At 38.3% G+C, this 21,596-nt stretch overlaps 2 protein-coding genes across 3 annotated transcripts in view; one reads left to right on the top strand and one right to left on the bottom strand.

Annotated features, from left to right (window-relative positions):
- The window catches only part of LOC102024556, an 11,866-nt gene extending 9,940 nt beyond the window's left edge, over nucleotides 1-1,926 (bottom strand). The window contains exon 1 of the mRNA XM_013511743.1: nucleotides 1,848-1,926. Within this exon, the coding sequence (XP_013367197.1) occupies nucleotides 1,848-1,880 (33 nt within the window). The 5' untranslated portion in view covers nucleotides 1,881-1,926. The remainder of the gene's footprint in view (nucleotides 1-1,847) is intronic.
- A 162-nt stretch (nucleotides 1,927-2,088) lies between these two features.
- Nucleotides 2,089-21,110, top strand: LOC102024786 (vitamin D 25-hydroxylase). 2 transcript variants are annotated; one of them, XM_005380334.2, is made up of 5 exons: nucleotides 2,089-2,842; nucleotides 11,607-11,748; nucleotides 16,074-16,706; nucleotides 17,494-17,823; nucleotides 18,751-21,110. In XM_005380334.2, the coding sequence occupies exons 1-5, from the start codon at nucleotides 2,621-2,623 to the stop codon at nucleotides 18,924-18,926; spliced, it is 1,503 nt and encodes a 500-aa protein (XP_005380391.1). In that variant the 5' UTR covers nucleotides 2,089-2,620; the 3' UTR covers nucleotides 18,927-21,110. The 2 variants fall into 2 exon arrangements, with proteins under 2 accessions (XP_005380391.1, XP_005380392.1); XM_005380335.2 differs by lacking the exon at nucleotides 2,089-2,842 and adding an exon at nucleotides 6,902-7,010.
- The last annotated feature ends 486 nt before the right edge of the window (nucleotides 21,111-21,596 follow it).

Genomic DNA, 21,596 nt, shown 5'->3' with positions numbered 1-21,596 from the left:
TTTTTTTTTTTTTTCTTTTCAGGAACTCCCTGTCACTGTATTCTCTTACCACCAGTTGCATTTTACAACAGCATGTCTTGTACTCATATAAATTAATTTGTATAGATGGAACTTCAGGCAATGGGTGTACAGATGCTTGATGATTAAAGGAAGATATTTTCTTTTTGAGACAGAGTTTCACTGAGCAGTTCAGATTCACCTTGAAGTCACTATGTAGCCCAGGCTGGTCTCAAACACATGGAAATCCTCCTGCCTCAGCCTCCCAAGTACTGGGATTACAGGCATGCACCACCAAACCCAGTAAGCCTTAAGGGTTCTCAAATCCCACCCAAAGGCACCACTGGTCTCCCAGCCTCATCTCAGTGTACAAACCCAGTTCCTATACACCACTTTGCCATAAAAATCATCATTTGGATACTCTGTGTCCCAAGACGAGGTGAGGTAAGGCATTCATTTTGGAATCAAAATTTAAAAGAACAAAGGATGGCACTTCACTTGCTATTCTTTGTTGTAACCATTAGCTTTCGGCACACTGAAATGGTAGAACCCTGGACAGGGTATTTACCAAAATGCTAGGAAAGGGAATAAAGAGGGGGGGAACGCAGTGATCCATTTCTCTTTGCTGAGCACTGACAGAACATAATAAATGGTTACAGGGAAGGCTCTGTTCTTCAGGGGCGTCTTATCAGTGACACTGGTTAGACGGGGGCATGAGGGTTAACTCTGAGCTCTCTGTTAAGGTATCAAGGAGGGAATGCCAAGGAAGGAACGAGCCTTCACTTAGGCCAACTGGAGGACATCTTTGAAGAGGAAATCAATCCTTTATGAAAATAATGAAAGAGGGCCACTCCTGAACCCCGTGCCTGTACCACACAGCAGCTGTGGCCGGACTGCAAGATTAGCCATGTTGTTGAGAGCAGGGCCAACCTCAGGCATCTGCTAGGTGATAGTCCCCATTCCTGCAGCCTCAGAATGACTGTCCTGTACTGCAATCCATACTGTGACATCACAGACTAAGTTTAGCAGTAATCCCTGACAACTATTTTTCTGTTCTACCAGAAGATTCTTGATTAGTAAGAATTATAAGGAATATTTAAGGATAATACATTCAGCTTTTGTAATTGAGCGTAGGTGCATAGTCTGTGGGTGGAAGCCTGTGAAACACCCCGTAAGAACTTTGCTGTTCTAGGTGTGGTTGCCACCTTGGTATCTCCATTGTTGTTGTCACCTTTGTATTTCTATTGCTTAAGATATCATCACAAAGTGTGAATTCAATAAAATATCTGTTGCATGAATAAGCTAATAAAGACCATAAAGCTGTTATCAATACTAAGTCATAATTACAATGTACCTTTTAGAAGGGTCCCAAATCTAGTAGGTCCTATGTTGCAAGGAACTGCCCAATAAAATAAGAACAGAAACTGAAATAACATGAAATCCATTGCTTAATTCTAGGTAGTGGAGATAGACAGCCTGAGAAGTAAGTGCAGTAGCTGCCCATTGGGAACAAAAACGTTAAAACCCTTAACAAAAGAACACCAGTTAAATGACATCGGGGCCGCAGGAGGCCAAAAGAGTTGCTAACCTTCTGACTTACAGCCCATTCATCTTTGCCAATGAGTCCTGACCTGTCTTCTCTGAAAAGATATGCACAGACCTCCTTGGCCAGTGGAAAATGGTTTTTCCAAATTGCTACCGTAAGCATAAGAGTGAACAAAAATACAGGTGCTCCGAGATGTACAAATTGCTAAACTGACCCAGGAAAATACATTCTTCATATAATCATATTTGCTGCCTAGCTCCTTTCTCCGTGTCCTTAAACCCTTATAAAAACCCCAGTCTCCCACCTTGATTGCATGATTCCTATCTTGGAAACTCATTTGCTGTCCCCCTTGGCGGCGTCCCCAATCTGAATAAACTCTTATCTTCTGTACATTCCTGCATTACCAGCCTCCAAGTGCCGGCTTCCAGGGCAGGAAGCACCACCCTTGAGCAACTGCAGATAAGAAGCTTCCTTACAGTACGTAACGAGCTTGGGAGGCCCAGACAGATGAAAAGATAGGCAATCCGAGTTAATCATATGGATGTTGCTTAATTGTCAGAATTCTTTCAGGACCCCACCAAAACCTTTTAACAGTAGAAAACTTATGAGTAAACAAAGAGAAAATACTAAGTTTATTTTCTTTTTCTATCCATGGCTCACCTCGCTAAGCTATTGGTAAGTCTGAAAATTACCGGGTTCAGTCAAGCACTGCAGCATTGACTCCAGTCTTCCTAGCAGGACAGAAATGAACTTGGTACCTAAAAAGACACTTTAAGAGTGCAGTGGCTCCCAGGGGGTCAGGATCCGTCCAGCCCAGTGAGTGGAGCTGTCGGATCGTCGTCAATGTCCTGGCGGCCACACACGGTAAAGGGCCTTCCAGGATCGGTGCCCGCCGCGCAGTCGGTGCCCCGCAACGCCTGTAGGTAGCTGGCAGCCAGGCCCCAGCACCCTGCACTCAGCGAGCCAATAGTCACAGAGCTAGGGCGGGACCTCGGGGAATCCCGCCAATGGGAGTGCAGGGAGTGGTGGGAGCGCCCGCCGCTGCGGGACACAGGAGCTCGCGCACCGGCTCAGGAAATGTGGGAGGCTCCGGGAGCTGAGGCGTGCGCCGCGGCGCTCCGCGCGCTCTTCCTGCTGCTCTTCGCGCTGGCGGTCCTCCAGCTGCTGAAGCAGAGGCGGCCGGTGGGCTTCCCCCCGGGGCCGCCGGGGCTGCCCTTTATCGGCAACATCTTCTCCCTGGCCGCCTCCGCGGAGCTTCCCCACGTCTACATGAGAAAGCAGAGCCAGGTGTACGGCGAGGTACCGGCCCGGCGGGCAGGGTGGGCCGCCGTCCGGTGCTGGGACGGCGCGGACCTTCCTCCCTGGTGGTGGACGTCGGCAGGCGCCTCTGCCCGTGTGCCGGCGCCCTTTGAGGGAAACCTGCTTGGCGGGCGGAGAAGGGAGAGGTCCGCGGTGCAAGGCCGGGCAGAGGAGCCCCACGCCTACTTTGGCTGAAGCGCAGAAGCGACCTGGTGCGACTTTCCCGCCTCCGCCCGCAGGGTGCCTGCGTGTGCGCCTGCGCCGTGCGGTCCGCGGGCCGCCCCTCCGTGTCCCTCAGGGACGCGCGCCTGCGCGCTGAGCACCTAGAGCTTGTAGTGGCCCAGGTCCGAGGGCACGTGGGTGAGGGTCCAACCCTCGGCTGTGGAAAAGTCGAGGTTCTGTGAGTTGAGGCAGAGTTAAACGTCACTGGGAAGGTCCTTCAGTGTTTGACAGTTCCAAGCGGTTGCTCTGAGGATTATGAGAACACGGGTGAAAGACGCCAAGAGAGGGTCTCTGGTAAATGCTTTTTGGAAGTGTAAAAATGAGTTAATTTTTAAGAACTGTCGTTGGAATCCTACAGCATGGAATGAGCTTTACTAGTCAGAGTGGCCAGGAACATTTTCGTAGCAGAAGGCGCTGACTGTGTGCTGATCTCGCTGTCCAATGAAGTAGATACTTCTAATTTTACAGATTTTTCCACAGGAAAACTGTGGGCAGAAATGTTAAGCAACTGGCCGGAAGAAAGGAAAGCATCCTGTGTTTGGAAGGGTGTCTTCACTTCTTTCAGCAGGAGGCAGAAGTTTCCAGACCACTTGTCTTGTCCAAAGCTGACCTGTTCTTGTTTTTAATGACATTCATTTTTATGCACTCCTTGGCCAGGATCTTGTCTGATTCTAGGGATAAAAAGATGAAGAAGGCAAATACAACCTTGTTTTAAGGAGTTACAATCTAGTAGAACAGACAAAATTGATATGATTATTCACCACAAACGAGTTAAGTGCTTTGAAGAAAAAAGTCACAGGGCTATTCCGTAATTTTATTTCACGGTTGTGCCTGAATCCTTAATTATATTAATCTTTGCCCAGTTAGTTGTATTACCGATTAGTGCTTAAATCAGTTTTACAAAAATTATTCCAGGTTTCTGTAGCTTAGTGATTTACGTTGCAAAAGGGAAGCTGAATTAGAGGAAACTGTACATGTCATTCTTATATTCTATTTTCCATCTTCCAGTTCTCTAAGAATTGAGTTTATTTCTGATTAATATATTTGGTCTCTTTGGTATTTTTTTCATACAAAGTATAATGGTCTGGAGAAATTTAAAAGATAAGAAAGCATGACCTAAGGTTGACTCCTCTTCTGCCAGATAAAATTTCAACATTTCTTCTCTAAAATCTAATTTTTCTTACTCGGCTACTTAGAGTAATGAAAAGTGAAAACAGTAAATTTCTATTCAAATGTTGTTGGTTATTGTTTATAGTCTTGATTACTATGTACAGAATATATTAGGCTTACAAATTTAAAAGGATTTTTAAACTCATCATTTGAAGTGATTTCTCACAGAACAGGAAATGAAGATTTTCATATATGAATATCTGAACCGAAAGAGGTTTACATTAATTTGAATATTCCTTTTGAATGAGTTAATGTAAGTCTTTCATAATAGGTTACACATTATAAGTGTGCTGGAAGACTGTTTTGGGTTAGGTAGATCTGATTCTGTGGATTAAAATTTGACATAGATGTTGGTGTTGTAGTGTACACCTGTAATCCCAGCACTTGGGAGGCTGAGGCAGGAGGATCATCGCAAGCTTGAGGCCAGCCTGAATTATATAGTGAGTTCAAGCCCAGCCTGGATTACTTAGTGGGACCCTGTCTCTCAAAAAAAAAAGAAGACGAAGAGGAAGAAGGAGGAGTGAGGGGAGCATGAGAGGGAGGAAGAGAAGAAGAGGAGAAAGAAGAGAGGTAAAGGGAAAATAATTTTACATGAATAACTAGTTTTATTCCTTGTACCATTATTTAAGGGACCATAGTCCTTTACAAAGAAGAGTCTTTTCTACAAATCAAGTAAAGCTAACATGTACTAATCATTACAAAAGGGGCAAAGAAAAAACGAGCAAAAGTGTAAAGGATGTATGCACTGAAGAGAAGATATTGTTTGCCTCACTCTCAGATTTAAATTGATAACCACCAAACATTAACTGCTTAAATACAGTGGCATTTAATCTTGATCCTTGCTGTGCACACCCCTAAAGCTCTCCCATTATCTTAAAGTTTGTCAGTTCTGCCAAACTCTCAAAATTAATATGTTATTAAAATACTATACCATTTTGCAGGTAGGAGAATGATATCTCTTGTACGTGAGGAAAACTGTGGAAAGTAGTTTATAGGACTTATTTGGAAATAGAATTTTATTTTTCCACTGTCTCTCTTTTGAGATGTGTACTCGTAGAAAAAATCCCCTGGACTTCAATATGGTTTATAAAAATCACTTCAAGTGACACTTACTTTTGCTCAGACTGTGAATTCAGTTCTTTCGTGTAATTATTAAAAGGAAGACAGCCAATCCTCTGGGCTTACATGTTCATTGTAAAGGTAATCTTAAATAGAAAAAATTACCATTTCTTTGAGGATTCACTGGATGGTTAACTTTAATGCAGTGACTCTAATCTTAATCTGGATTTTGAAAAGCAATTGGCTTTGTCAGATTCTTTTTAAGTAATGCATTTAAGGACAATAATCACCTTAAGAAAAGTGGAATTAATGACTTACTATTTTTATAGCAAACATTTGTTGAGAACTTTGTGCAAGATATTAAATGTGATTCTGTGAAGGATTCAAAGACAAAAATCACTCCTAAAAAGATTATAATCTAGCAGACAGGCAGAAGACAGGAATATGAATGTTTCTGGCTCCAGATAATATAAGTGCCATAGGAGCTTCTAAGTATGTATAGAAGTGGCTCAAAGCAGAGAAGAATGTGTGCACCACACGAGGCTTCATGAAGGATGGTCCCTAAAGATATGGAGGGTTTGGGTGGTATGGCAGGCAATGGAGGCATTGCAAATAAAACAAACTGAGCAAAGGTTGAAACATGTGGCAATCACTAGTTTTCATCAACAGCACTTTACACATGTTTGTTACTAGCACTTAGCCTATGATATGCTTAAATGTATGTCTCCAACACAATGTATTAGTTTAACATCTATTTATCAATTGTTTTCATATGTTATGGACTATACTGAATGCTGGAGACATGGCAGTGAATAAAACAAAGATCCTTTCCCTTATGTAGCTTATATTTTAGTGAAAGGAAGACAATATAAACACAATGAGTAAATACTTTAGAAGAGTATAGAGTACGAAATAAGCTAAATTAGGGTAAGAAAAGACAAGAATGCTAGAGGGTCTTCTTTTTTTTTTTTTTAAAGCTGTTTGTTAGGATAATTTTTTTTGTTGCTGGATGTATTGTGTGTACTGATCCTATGGTGAGAACAGAAGAAGAAAGATTCAAACCTGAATGGACAGGATGACCTTCCCAGTCCTTTTGTTTTTTTTTTGTTTTGTTTTGTTTCTCTTCCAGTACCAGGAATCGAGCTCACGACCTTGTGCTTGCCAGGCAGGCGCTGTGCCCCTGAGCTAAATCGCCACCCCATAGAGGGTCATTTCTTAATTGGGTAGTTACAGCAGGCTTCACTGCAAAGATAGCATTTAAAAACTTAACAGGAAATAAAGGGGCAAGCTATAAGAATAGCTAGGGGAAGACCATTCTAGACCAAGAAAAGGGCAAGCACAAAGGCCATAAAGCAGGAGCATGCCCTGTTGAGAACTGTATGCCCTTTTGAGAATTATCTATAAAGAGACAAGAGTAAAATTAGGCTATTGTGATAACATAAGGGAAAAATGCAGGTGGCATGAGTCAGAGTGTTAGTACAGAGGTTGGTCACTATTGTAACAAAATACCTGAGATAGCCAATGTGAAAAGAAGAAAGATTTATTTTGGCTCATAATTTTGGAGTTTTTCAGTTCATGATTGTTTGGCTCCGTTGCTTTTAGGCCTGTTGTGAGACAGTACATCATGGCAGGAGCATGTAACAAGGAAAGCTGTTCACTTTATGGCAACCAGGAAGCAAAATAAGAGGAGAGGCCAATGTCCCAATGTTCCCTTCAGGTACTTGCCTGTGACCTAAAAACTCCCGTTCAGCCCCACCTCTTAAAATTTGTACCACTTCTCAGTAGTGCCAAGCAAAGAAGTAAGCCTTTAGCACATTGACCAATAGAAGATAAATTAAGATCCAAACTATATCAGAGACAATAAGAAATTGTCAGAGTCTATTCATGTTCTCAGAGTAGAAACAGCATAACTATTGAAAAGTTGGAATTGGGGTTTGAGATAAAATGAGTTAGAATGGGTGAGTGCAAGGTTCTGGATTTGAACAACTTAGAGAATAGGTGGTGTTGTCGTTAACTGAGATAGTGGAAGATTCAGGGTAGAACTGGTTTGAGGGAGAAAAAGTGACTTGAAGATCATAAAGTGACTTTTATAAGGCAAGGAAAATGTTTTCACATACCCTGTTTCTATCCCTGTCAGCATATTTATTAGCCATAACAGGTATCAAGAATTATTGAATAGATCAAAGAATGTAGAAGCCTAATTGTAGACCTTTCCATAGATCAGTGCAGTTTAAAGGTAAATTTTCAAAATTTGACTCACAGACTTTTACCCAAAGTCTTTGAAGTGTATACAGTGCATAGAAGAATAGATACTAGTTAAAGTAAAAAAATTTCCCAATGATACTTTCAAATAGAAGGATATCTTAAATTGTTGGATAAAGTGGGTTGAATAACTTTCTGAAGCCATGGACCCTCTTTGATTTTTTCTTATGGAAAAAAAGTAAAACAAAATTTCATAACAAAATAATAGAATAACAGTAGTTAATACACTGAATGTTATCTTTAAATCAGTTATTTAGAGTACAAGATATGGTCATTAAAATTTCTCCAATCAATATTAGCACAAATCTTCCTTTTCAACAAACAAGAGACTCTAATAGTATAACTCACTTGTATTTTTTCCCTTTTCCCTTCCATCCTTTCCCCTTTCCCCTGTTCTAGTTCCTTTTTGCTTTTGAACAAATTCATATCATTTCATAATATATATTTTACATTGTAGACTTAATTACTCTTTTAGTTTCTCACACCAGGGAGACAATATGATATTTGCACATGTGAGTTTGATTTATTTCACTTACAAGTATGGTCTCAAGTTGGATCCATTTACCTATAAAAGTTTCAAGTTTATCTTTCTTTATGACTTAGTAGTACTGCATTGTATAAAAATATCATATCTTTCAATTCGGGGCAACAAAGGCAAACTAGGGGGCATTACAATCCCTGAATTGAAATTATATTATAAAGCTACTGTGATAAAAACAGTATGGTACTGCCAAAAAAACAAACCTCAAGATTAGTGAAACAGATTAGAAGATGCAGAAACAACTCCAGACATACTCAGGCACTTTATCTTTGACAAAGGTGCCAAATGCATTCACTGGACAAAAAATAGCCTCTTTAGTAAATGGTGCTAGAAGAAAATGGCTTTGCACATGCCAAACATTAGAATTGGAGCTGTATCTTTCACCATGCACTAAACTAGATTCAAAATGGATCAAAGATCTTAAGTAGTAAAGCAGAAATATTTAATGTGCTGGAAGATAGAATAGGTAAAACATCTGAAGACATTGATGTAGGCAAAGACTTTATGAATAAAACCCCAATTGCAGAGGATCACAAAGAATAAACAGTTGGGATGTCACCTTATTAAAAAGCTTTTGCACAGCAAGAGAAACCACCAACAGACAAGAGACAACCCATTATGTGGGAAAAATGTATGCCAGCAGTTCTTCAGGCAAAGGATTAGTATTACGAACATATAAAGAACTAAAAGAAAAAATCAGACCTCCCAAATTTAGCATCTCAGATGCCCATCCAAAAATGGACATCTGAGGTGAGTACACACTTCTCAGATGAAAAAATACAAACAGCAAATAAATATATGAAAAAGTGTTCTCCATCACTGGTCATTCGAGAGATGCAAATTAAAACAACACTGAGATTCTATCTCACCCCATAAAGAATGGCTATCATCAAAAAAATCGACCAATAACAAATGCTGTAGGGGCTGTAGTGAAAAAGGAAGACTTCTCCACTGTTCTGGGAATGTACACTGGTGCAACCACTGTGGAGATTCCTTAAAAAGCCACACTAGGATTGGAGATCCTATTTGATCCAGCTCTTCCCGTTCTGGGTAACTTCCCATAAGAATTAAAAACATTGTACCACAGCAGTATATATGCACCCATGTTTATAGCAGCACAATTTGTAATAACTAGATCTTGGAAACAATTCAAATGCCCATCAAATGAGGAATGCATAAAACAGATGTGTTCATTTTATATGATGGAGTACTGCTCAGCCATAAAAAAGGATAAACTGGAGAAATTTATACATAAATGTATACAACTTGAGACCATACTCATAAGTGAAATAAATTAGACTCACATGTGTAAACACCATATTGTGTCCCTAGTGTGAGAGGTTGAAAGAGTAAATAAGATCCAAAATGTACAATAGATGTTGTAAAATGGGAAGAAACTTCAAAAGGAAAGAGGAATTGGGATTGGGGAATAGAGAAAAGAAGGAAGGGAAAAGTATATATGAAAATATATATATATATATAAAAGATAGTTATACTACTAATTTCTATTAGTTCATTGCAAGGAAAGGTTTGTGCTAATATTGTTTGAACAATTAAATGCTGATATCTTATACTCTGAGTAACTGAAGATAACAGTACACAATGTATTAACCATTGTTCCTGTCTTCTTGTTTTGAAAATTAGTGGGGTTTTTTATCTCTTTAAAATAAAAAAAAATACCCCATCTTTCTTTATCCATCCCTTGGTTGATGGAAATTTGGGTTGTTTCCAAGATTTAGCTGTTACAAATTGTACTGCTATAAACATGGGTGCTCATATATTGCTGTTGTATGATACTTTTTAAATTTTTCTGAGAAGATACCCAGAAGGGGATAGCTGGATTGAATGGACTTGTACTCATAGCTTTTTGAGGGATCTCCATACTGATTTCCACAGTGGTTGCACCTCTGCACTCCCACCAACAGTGAAGAAGGGTTCCTTTCTCCCCACGGCCCTACCAGCATTTGTTATTGGTTGATTTTTTTTATGATAGCCATTCTTTCTGGAGTGTGATGGAATCTCTGTGTTGAAATTTAATATGTATTTTTTGAATGACCAATGATGTTGAATAGTTTTCATATATTTATTGGCCATTTTTATTTCTTCATCTGAGAAGTGCATATTCATCTCAGATATCCATTTCTGAACTGTTCAAACCCTGAATTTTTACCTTGAAATATATCCTCTCTCTGTTATTCCTTCATACTAACACAGCTTTCATTGAGAGGGTCTTCACTATCCTTATGAAATCAGTTTTTTTTTCCTGCATCAGAGCCATTTCCTATTAATTAATGCCAGCCTTTTATTGTCTTTGCTAAAATTACATATCTAGGGGGGAAAAAAACCCTTTCCTATAACAACAGAATATTACTGCTTTCAGAACTGAACCCCATTTTTTGCTGGTAGCCATTCCCTTTGTGCCAGAAAAATTCCCTTCCATTGCTTCTTTTGATCAGTACCACTGCTTATGGAAGGCAGTCCGTGCCCTTTCCCCAAAGTTCTGAATGTGAGTTTTAGGGCCCAAGCTTGTGCCAAAGATTAGTAGTCCCAATTTTTAGCTGAGGTTGGTTCTATTTCCACTTAGCAATATTCATTGCTTTTGCTGATGTACAGTAATTGCTTCTACAGAATTTTTGTTCTCTTCTAAGCCTGTTATTTTCCTCTGAAGTAGTATGCATCATGGCTAAATCTGCTCTGCTGATTTCATAGAGATAAGGCTTGTCTCAGTATTTTGGATGTAAGAAGTCTGACAAAATGATGATAAATAATCTTTGCTTCCTACTGATAGGGCAACTTTTTTTTTTATTGGACTAGGCCCTTATATTGGACTAGTTAGAATAAGTGAAACAAGTAGGATTCATGTTCTATTTTGCCTTCCCCTTAGTTGAAAGACAGCGACCTATGCATAAGGGGTGAAGGTGTAACTGCTGGTCAATGTCTTTCTTCCATGATCACATTCCCTTAGGGTCCTCTAGGTTAACTTCATGGAATTCAGGAAGCCAAATGAATTGAGCCTACTTACAGTATGTTTATACTTCATAGTCATCTCTCAGGCCCTTGTCAGTTACCGCCCCATCTAATGCTGATGTAATAATAGGTAGATGGTGCTGCTTCTTCATTGATCCTGCAAATGAAAGGAGATTCCTGTATATTGAACATTTTGAAGTGGAATGTATCCTAAAAGAGCATCTAAATCAAATATATTTTCCGTGGCAACATTGAAGCCCAAAAAGGTCAATTGTTTTTCCCAGGGTCTTCTGTTTAGTGGCAAACCATAGACTAGAATCCAGGCCTCCTGAGTTCAGTACTTGCTCCACTATACTACTTACAAGATTATGGCTCAGGCAATGAATGATTTAATGAATCACACTGTCTAAACACTGTCAAGTAATAAATGTTTGTGTTTTCAAGAAAGTGAATACTGGGAGAGATAGGCTTAGGCTATGTGGATTTTCATGATCATACATCCTTCTACATTTTGCCATTAAAATGTTTTTTTTTTTCTCAAAGATTTTCAGTTTGGATCTTGGAGGCATATCAGCAGTGGTTCTAAATGGCTATGATATAATAAAGGAATGCCTTGTTCATCAAAGTGAAATTTTTGCAGACAGACCATGCCTTCCTTTATTCATGAAGATGACCAAAATGGGAGGTATGTTTGTTTTCAACTACTTGTTCACTAAATTATTTTAAATCACATCCTTTATTTTAAGCAATTTTGGTACATACACTTGGTATTCTTTTGTTCTAACAGGAAAGTATTGATATACAGTATGTACTTACCTGTAGAACTTAGCACTTGAAGACCTCTTTGGATGAATTACTCTAATATTTTAGACCATTACATTCTAACTTCATTGTAAGCCAGTTCTAATAACTATTATAAATTATGTTTGTAAAGAATTAACAATATCTACAGGTTTTATGAAACAAGTCAGGAGTATTCACACACATACACACAAACACACACACACACAAACAGAAATGTCCTTTTAATGCCAGTCTTCAATACATGGTGACATTTTAGTATTGTTTTGCTTCTTGTAGAACCTGAAGCAAAGCATTCAGGTTCTTGCTTAACTGTCATCATGCTGTGTAAATAAAAAGTTGTGAGGGCAGAGTTATGTAAAAGACTGGCCTTCTGTATGACTTGGTGATATGCAACAAGAGAAATGCTGAAAGGTGACAAAAATTGAAAAGAGGAAAACAGCAAATAAAAGCCTCAAATAGAAGGTGGAAATCAGATACAGTGATTTTTTTTACTTCAATTAAGTTTACTGATACATTTTTTATACACATAATGATCATATTCATCATAGGGAATTTGTACCCATACATGATATATTTTGATCCCTCTTTTTTTCCTAATCACCTCTCCTCCATTCGGTACATCTTTCCTTCCTATTTACAAAGCTTTGTTTCCATTTTATCCTTTTTATAATCTTTTTTTCCTTTTCCTTTCCTTCCTTTCCTCCTCCCCTCATCCTAGTTCTTCTTTCCTTTTGAACAATTTCTTCCCATTTCACAATATCCATTGTACATTTTAGTCTTTATTTACTCTTTCAGTTTCTTACACCAGGGAGACAATGCAATGTTTACACAAAAGGAGTCCAATTTATTTCTCTTAAGAGTGTGGTCTCAAGATGCATCCATTTACTTAGAAATGCCTCAAACTTATCCTTCTTTATGACCAAGTAGTACTCCATTATATTAAAAAAAAAAATCTTCTTTATCCATTCCTTGGTTGATGGGCCTTTCCAAGATTTAGCTTTTACAAATTGTTTGTTTGTTTTTTGTTTTTGGTGTTTTCTCCAGTACCAGGAATCAAACTCACGACCTTGCGCTTGCCAGGCAGGCACTGTGCTGCTGAGCTAAATCCCCAGCCCTAGCTTTTACAAATTGTGCTGCTGTAAACATGAGTGGGCATATATTGTTGTGGTATGATGTTTTTAAATCTTCCCAGGAGATACAGTAATTTTAACTTTATAAGAATTTTTTCAGTGTTTCTCCAATGAGAATTTAACATTGAAAGAAAAAAGTAACAGTATCTTGCTTAGAAAAATAGTGGTATTTGTTGAAAAGGAAAAATAATCCTCTATTAAATCACAAAACAAATAATCAACGAAAGCACAGATTTTAAAGACCAAATTCTCAGGCCAAAATATGATATTTGAAAGCAAAAGCTAAATAAAAAACAAATCTCCAGCTTCTTAAGTCTAATAAGTAACAACAATTAGGCCAAATAAGAAAAAAATTATAATAGGAAACTGTCTTAGTTACTTTTTTCCTTGCTGAGACAAAATACCCCACACCTACAAGTTAAAGGACGAAAAGTTTATTTCCACTCACTGTGTGTAGAGGTTTGGTTCCAAGGCAGGGTTGCACAGCACAGAGACATGGCAGAGGAGAAACGGTTCATGGAAAGGCAGGCAGAAAGCAACAAGCAGCAGCAGAAACAGCCTCTCTTTTCCTTTAATCCCATCCAGATTACAAGCCTTTGGGAGACCTTCCCATTATCCACACCCGGAACTAGCTAATTCCAATCAGTGGACTAATTTAGTACCACACACCCTTAACCCCAGTATCATGTGCCCTAGATCCAGCTACCTCTGAAAAGCCCCAGCTATGAGTGCATGACATTTTGGGGAGACATCTAGATACAAGCCATAACAGAAACATCTAAAGCAATGATAAAAATGAAAGATAATGTGATAAGAGTCATATTTGAGATAAAGTATATATTTTTAAAGCTATAAGTTTATAGTTTAGGCTACTTTATTATAGAGTGATAAAATTAGCATTAGACTTAATATTTCCAAAAACAATAAAAGGAAAATAAGTCAAAAATTATTTGTGATGTTTTTAAAGTATCAGGGCGCTGGCCTATCGCCACTGATCTCCTGCTCAGAGGTACGACAGAATAAAACACAGAGAAGCATGTATTTTAGTACAAGGGGCACCAGGATGGTCAAAGCCCAATGATGGGCCAGGACCACGAGGCACACTATCCTTGGCCTTTATTGGGTGCACAGCGGGACTGGGGTGAGGGGGATGCTGGTGGCTGCAGGAAGAAGTGGGGGTGAGCTGCGAACGCAGTCAAGGTTTAAGAGTTGAGGACAAAGCATTTTTGGGAATGCACACAGGAACAGGTCAGGGTTAACTTGTAACCTGACTGTGTGCTAACTGCGACTGCAGAGCTAGACGGAATTTGCAGGAGTCAAGTCCTCAGCTGCCATGTTATCTTGCTTTGAAGTGCCAGAACTACACAGATTGTTTGCTAGTCTCAGCTGTGGTCATCAGCTTAAAGATTCATCTGTCCTTAAGCCAGCTTGGCTTAAGCTTGCTACAAGTCATGTAAGCCAAGGACAGACTCATTTTTTGTGCCTATTTATTAGTATTAACTATTGCCTGCTCTGTACCACATCAAGCTGGTCCTCAGCATAAGCATTGACCAACTAAAAAATCATGCTTGCTATTAGCCTTTGTATTGCTAGGGAGAAGTTTGCCTTTGGGTGGACTTAGCCCCATACCCAGGCACAGTGTGGTCAGTATGGGTTTATTGTGAATAGTGTTCCTATGTACCTTGTACATATATCCCATATGCACACGTTCCTCCAGGCTGCTCTCACCTTCCTGCCTTTGTGCCAGCTGTTCCCTCTACCTGCAGTGAGCTTAATCTGGATATTTGCTTGACTCCCTCATCTCATTGAAGTTTTTACTCAACTATTACCTTTTATGGGACCCTTCCCCTGACTACCTTGTATCTGTTTGCTTACTGTATAATTTATATGTTGTCTGTCTGTCTCTCCTGCTGGTAGTTCTGTGAGACTAGGGATCTCTGCTTCTCTTTTTCACTGATAAATCTGACATTTTAGAACACTTCCTGAAATATAGTAGGTATTCCATGAAACCATGTTGAGTAAATATTTGTTGAATGAATAGTTGTCTGGGGATATGGATAACAAAAATGGACTATGGGAATATAAAATTGCTTCCCTACAGACCCACTTACATATGGCTAACTTTTTGAGAAGCTCCAAATTTGAAAATCGTTGCACAAATTTTTTTGTTGTTGTTTTTTTGGTTTTTCTCTGGTACCGGGAACCGAACTCACGACCTTGCACTTGCCAGGCAGGCGGTTTGCCGCTGAGCTAAATCCCCAGCCCCTGCACAAATGTTTGAATGTAAATTTTATATGTACATCATCACATGTACAAGAGAACACAAGTTTGCATCATAAATATACCCATGTCCTTGTGGCAAATGAAATTCCACACAAAGCACATGTTATATAAATGAGGATACTGAGTTACGTCCTTGATAGTTAATTTAAAGGGGAAATTTCCATAGTAGCCATATCAGAACAACAGATACTCTGTGGAGATTGTGGACTTTTATGACACTATCAACATTTGACAAGTCTGAGATTCATGTTTCTCCCTTTTTTTGTTCACTTGGTTTTGATATATGCATTTCTATTACATTGACAACTCATTAAGGATACCCTTGCTTCTACCTTCCTTACCTTGTTGGGTATCATAAGCCTTTACCAGAAGATAATTACTATTCTAAAATCCAGTGTCTTTTATGAGAAAACTTCAAAATGTAGAAAAATGATTTTTCAGGTGTTTAATTCAAGATAAAATTTTTCCTACAGAACATGCAATCATTTGTCTTTTATAAGTTAGACTTACAGTAAAAGTTAAATAATAAAATTACCTGGACCTACTTCGTCTGCCTTGAAGTACATAAGACTGGCTGGTTCCTTGTGGTGGGAGAATGATATCTTTTTTTCCAGTCCCAGATGAAGAATATATAGGCTTTATCAGTTATAATATTGTATGCCTACTGAGTTGCAGAAAATAGGACCCAATCATACAGTTATATAGAAAGATAATTTGGGGAAAAATTACTGTCCATTTAGAAAGATTATTTTTTATACCATAGCATTTTCAGCTACTTAATTCTGTTTTCCAGGGTTACTCAATTCCAGATATGGCCGAGGATGGATTGATCACAGAAGATTAGCTGTAAACAGCTTTCGATGTTTTGGATATGGCCAAAAATCTTTTGAATCTAAAATTTTAGAAGAAACCAAATTTTTCATTGATGCTATGGAAGCACACAAAGGTAGACCTTGTGACTTTAAGCACTTAATAACTAATGCTGTTTCAAATATAACCAATCTGATCATTTTTGGAGAAAGATTCTCTTATGAAGACACTGATTTTCAGCGCATGATCGAGTTATTTAGCAAAAATGTAGAACTAGCTGCCAGTGCCTCAGTCTTCCTGTATAATGCCTTTCCATGGATTGGCATCTTGCCTTTTGGAAAACATCAACAGCTGTTTAGAAATGCAGCCGTGGTCTATGATTTTCTCTCCAAGCTTATTGAAAAAGCTTCAGTCAACAGAAAGCCTCAGTTACCTCGGCATTTTGTTGATGCTTATTTAGAGGAGATGGATCAAGGTAAAAATGACCCATCATCTACTTTCTCCAAAGAAAACCTAATTTTCTCCGTGGGTGAACTCATCATTGCTGGAACTGAAACTACAACCAATGTTCTACGCTGGGCAATTCTTTTCATGGCCCTTTATCCCAACATTCAAGGTGAGGATTCTCTTGATGGTCCCATGGTCTATCCTTAATTATAGGGCTCATATGTATTTTGGAGTCTTTAGAAGTGCATAAAGCATTTTTAAGGAACTCCTGTTATGCTAGCCAAGAAGAGAAATATTTCATATTTTTAAAGTTTTCAAATTTAGTATCTCACTACATGTTAAAAAAAACCCTTGGAAATAGATTTTATTACATCCGATTTATAAATGAGGACAAAGGAGGACTGTCTGGAAGTGGCAGAGCTGGGACCAAGGTTCTGTTTTTTCTCATTCAATGCTTCACTATTCTTGGCTGAGAGTAGTTTCACCTCAATTCTGGGTTTAACACATTCACAACAGGGCTGTAATTCATATGTTCAAGCCAGGCAGCTTATACCACCAATGTTACATACATGGCTATCCCATTGGGTGGCTTTTTATTAATTTTATTAGTAAAAAGACCAATGAAAGTGATGAGATCTGTTTATATCACTAGTGGTACAAGCCACCTATTGGGACAGTCATCCATGTACCTCCAGTGGTTTAAACCAACAGGAATGTGTTAATTTTTCTTCTTAATCTTTTTAATGTGTCTTTCATGACCAAGTTATTCAGGGTGTTACCTACTATTTATATAAGAAATATAGCATAACTCTCCCAGATAATGAAAAATCTAAAATTATGTGCACCCATATCCTGTTGACTTATCATATGTTACCTGTTATTTTAGCCCAAAGAGTTCATTATTATAGATACATTCTAAGAATTATATAATAACTTGAATGCTTTTTCTCTGACAGGACAAGTTTGGAAAGAGATTGATTTAATTATGGGCCCCAGTAGACGGCCTTCTTGGGATGACAAATGCAAAATGCCATATACTGAAGCAGTTTTGCATGAAGTTTTAAGATTCTGTAATATAGTTCCATTAGGGATTTTCCATGCAACCTCTGAAGATGCAGTTGTACGTGGTTATTCCATTCCCAAAGGCACAACAGTAATTACAAATCTTTATTCTGTACACTTTGATGAAAAGTACTGGAAAGACCCGGAAGTATTCTATCCTGAACGATTTCTAGACAGCAGTGGACATTTTGTCAAAAAAGAAGCTTTGGTTCCTTACTCCTTAGGTAAGAGAACTTCACAGGAGTATAACTTTAAAGTATAGCAGTAAGTTGTCGTGTATAGCCTTTTAATCTAAAGCTTCTTTCTCTAGAATTAAGTATTCCAACTTTGCAAACATACTGATTCTTACAGAAGAGAATTGTTAGACTAGAGGTAATTTAACAACTGGTTCTACTCAAAATAACTCTGAACTTTTTAACTAGGGTTAAACTATTAGAAAGCTGTGGCTTCTTCTGAAATTCTTGTTAGTGGATTTTTGGCTTGTAGTCAGACTTGGCCAGATAGAAGTCAATAACAAGTGACTTGTGAAACTGAGACCCAGAAAAAGAAAAGATAAAACAACTTGAAGTAAAACTGGAATCTAGCCCTCTTGCCTTCCAATTCATTGTGTCATCTCCAAGTAGGAAATACTGCTTCTGGTATGAAATAGGATACAGATCACAGACCCATGAAAGATAAACCAAAAACTCTTACTAATCATTGAAAAACTACACATTTAGTGAGTTGAAATGAAATGAGGCATCTCTTGACAACGCAACAAAATGTCACACATCAAATTAGGTCATTCATAGCGTATCTTAGGTCAGTGGTGGCGAACCTATCACTCACATGCTACAGCATGCTGTTTGTATCATTGGAAACTCTAAAAGGTTGGTCATCATTGCATAAGCTCTGTTGTAGTATGTGAGAGAAGTCAGAGTTGGGATTACAGTTTTTAAAAAGTTTATGGCCTGACATAGGAAGCAAAATAGTGGTTCTGGAAGCTGAAGTGCTCATTTCTATTGTTTGGGATTTAAGAGGATATTTTAATTAATACAACTTTCTCTAACTTACTTTAAATTCCAGATTTCCCAAGTGTCATCCAAATATTAGATATAAATTTTGCTAAATGTGGGTTTCCACAACTTACCGTGCCTGCTTTTTTTGTTTAGGGAGAAGACATTGTCTTGGAGAACAGCTGGCTCGGATGGAAATGTTCTTGTTTTTTACAGCATTGCTTCAGCGGTTTCATTTGCATTTTCCACATGAACTAGTTCCAAATGTGAAGCCCAGGTTAGGTATGACATTGCAGCCCCAGCCTTACCTCATCTGTGCTAAAAAGCGCTGAAAGTGCATAGATGTTTTAAGGAATAAGGATATATGTTTGCCTTACCCCAAATCTTATTTAATCTAATCAGCATGAGGTTTAAAACAAGTCATAATATCAAAAAGCCAAACCAATGTATCATTAAAAAGAACAATAACTAGCATTAGCTATGATTTCTTTTCAAGCTTGTAACTTCTAAGGTACAATTCTTTTACTGAGGAACATGAAGGTGCAAGGGACAGATATTGCATAAGATGCAAAGAAAGGAAGCTGAGCCACTTGTTAAGTATAAGGTTCCTCTCATCCCTTTTGACTCCATTTACCTGCTAGTAGAGCTTTGTTTCTAAATGCCAGCTCCTTTCTGATCCAGGATTATCATGAATAGACTGTGGTAGCAGTCCGGTTTAATAGAAGACAGAAGAAATTAGAGTTCAAATAAATTAATTTGGACTGTAGGTATTTTAGATATGGTAACAGATGATGAAAAAATATATATTTGGTATAGGGCCAGCCTTGCTTTCAAATATTGCTTCCAACTATGTGTCCATGAGAACTGTGTCATTATTCCTATAAATGGTGATCTGCTTAATTCCTGAGCTTCCATCTCAACAGCAGCTCAGGAGAACGAAAATGACAGATGGCTATTAATGTTTTATAGGCACAGACTGCAGCACTGTTTGTGAAAGCAGTTACCATATTTAAAGATCAGATCATCGTATTTAGTAGAGGTCTTTCATGGGTTCGTGTTTTCCCTAAACATAATATTCAAATCCAAAAACAAGCTGTTGAGCATTAAAAAGAGCAATTAAAGAGCATGATTGTGTAAATTTGCATACTTGAGAGTGGTGGAATGCTATTAACAGTTTGACCAGAAGAGGCAAATTGTGAATGCCCTGAAAAAATGGGAAAATGTGTTCAGTTATTTATAGCTGTTTTTTACATCATCATTTTTTCTGAAGTTAATACTCTTATAATTTGGCTTATGAATAGTGATAGCCTCTGAATAACTGCAAATAGTCATGACATATTAAGAAGATGGATTTAACCTTAGTTTAGCTCCATCTATTAAATACTCTCAAGTTTCTGCGTTATAAAGAAATCTTTGCATCTCTGGTGCATTAAGATTTCTTCAGTTGCAAGGAAGGAGAATCCTACGAAAATTTGCCTAAATAATCGAGGGAAACTTGGAGGTAATATGGAAGTTTTAGAGTCGATATAGCCTAGATGCTTCATGATAAAATCAAAGGACCTGTTTCTTCCCATTCCTGTTTTCCCTTCCAGATGATATCAGCTTTATCTTAAGGCTGGCTTATGTGGGAGTGCATGTGTTCTGCCCCCATTCCATGTACAGTGAGCAAGTCTGAATTGTTTCTGAGATAGCAAGGAAATTTTTCTTATACCCTCCAGAAAACTGTTCTTTGTGTCCCAGAGGTCCTATCTGAGTCTTGTGCCCATACATTAACTTAAACCTGTGTTTTGTGAGTGGGATTATGGTTGACTTGGCCTGAATATATAACTATTAGAACTAGTGATGGAATTGACTTCTCCTGAGAGCGCATGTCTTGTATAGGGGTGGTATAAACAAAAATCAGGATAATTATGAAGAGAAGAATTATAAGTGAAAAGACCATTTATAGTATCTACCTCACTCGCTTCTATCTGTTTCCATCCTACCTTTGTGAATCTTGACAAATGTACTCATAAATCTTTAATATTTGTTCTTTTTTGGCACAACAAATCTTTCATCCTTGGGCCTCCTCTTAACATCATATCGCATATAACACTAAACCTAAGTTGAACTCCAGGAATTTCAAAGTCTTGGCCATCCTACTAAGCAATGCAGCTCTGTGAACTGAAGTGGATTGTAATGAAATTTGGAGAGGACTTATTTTACCATGTATGTAATTTAAAACTGACAAATATTAGAAATTTAAGCATATGTTATCTAGATGTCCCTCAAGAGCTTTATGTGCTAATAGGGCCTTTGAAGGGTGATTGGATTGTGGGAGTGATGTAGTTAAAAGGGTATTAGGAGCTAGGTCCTGATTGAAGAGGCAGCTCACTGGGAGCATGACCTAGAAGACATGTCTTCCACCCCTGCTTGTTCCTTCTGTCTGCTTCCCTTTGCCCAGACCGTTCTGCCATGATGTGTGATGAAGCCTGCTGAACATGAATTGAACCCAAATAAAGCTCTCCTCTTTTAAATTATGGATGTCAGGTATTTTTTTTTCAATGATGAAGAAAGTGTCTAAAACAGAATATTTAAGAGAACAGGAGTAAAGGATAATATTGCCTAAAAGTTGGTACTGAGAGGTAGGAAAGAATTGCATACAAGATAATTTTTTATATTCATAGAAGAGACACTGATGCTATAAAGAAACAGGGTCCACACTGGGTGTGGTGGTGCACATCTGTAACCTGAGCACTCTGGAGGCTGAGGCAGGATGATTGCCATGAGTTCGAGGACACCCTGGGAGACATAGTGAGTTCAAGTCCAGCCTGAATTCCATAACGAAACCCTAACTCTGAATTAAAAAAAAAAAAAAAGAAAGAAACAGGGTCCAAATATAAATATGCTAAATATAAAGCTGACCACTGAACCAAAAATACAAACCTTCATAAATATTAGGAGAACTTACATGAATTTTTTACTGGATCTCAAAAAATCTCAAAAAAAAAAAAAAAAAAAAA

This window comes from Chinchilla lanigera, unplaced genomic scaffold (genome assembly GCF_000276665.1).
Source record: "Chinchilla lanigera isolate Chin_1 unplaced genomic scaffold, ChiLan1.0 scaffold00013, whole genome shotgun sequence".
Taxonomy (NCBI): Eukaryota; Metazoa; Chordata; class Mammalia; order Rodentia; family Chinchillidae; genus Chinchilla; species Chinchilla lanigera.
The sequence above is the reverse complement of the archived record's forward strand: the minus strand, read 5'-3'. Positions and strand labels throughout refer to the sequence as shown.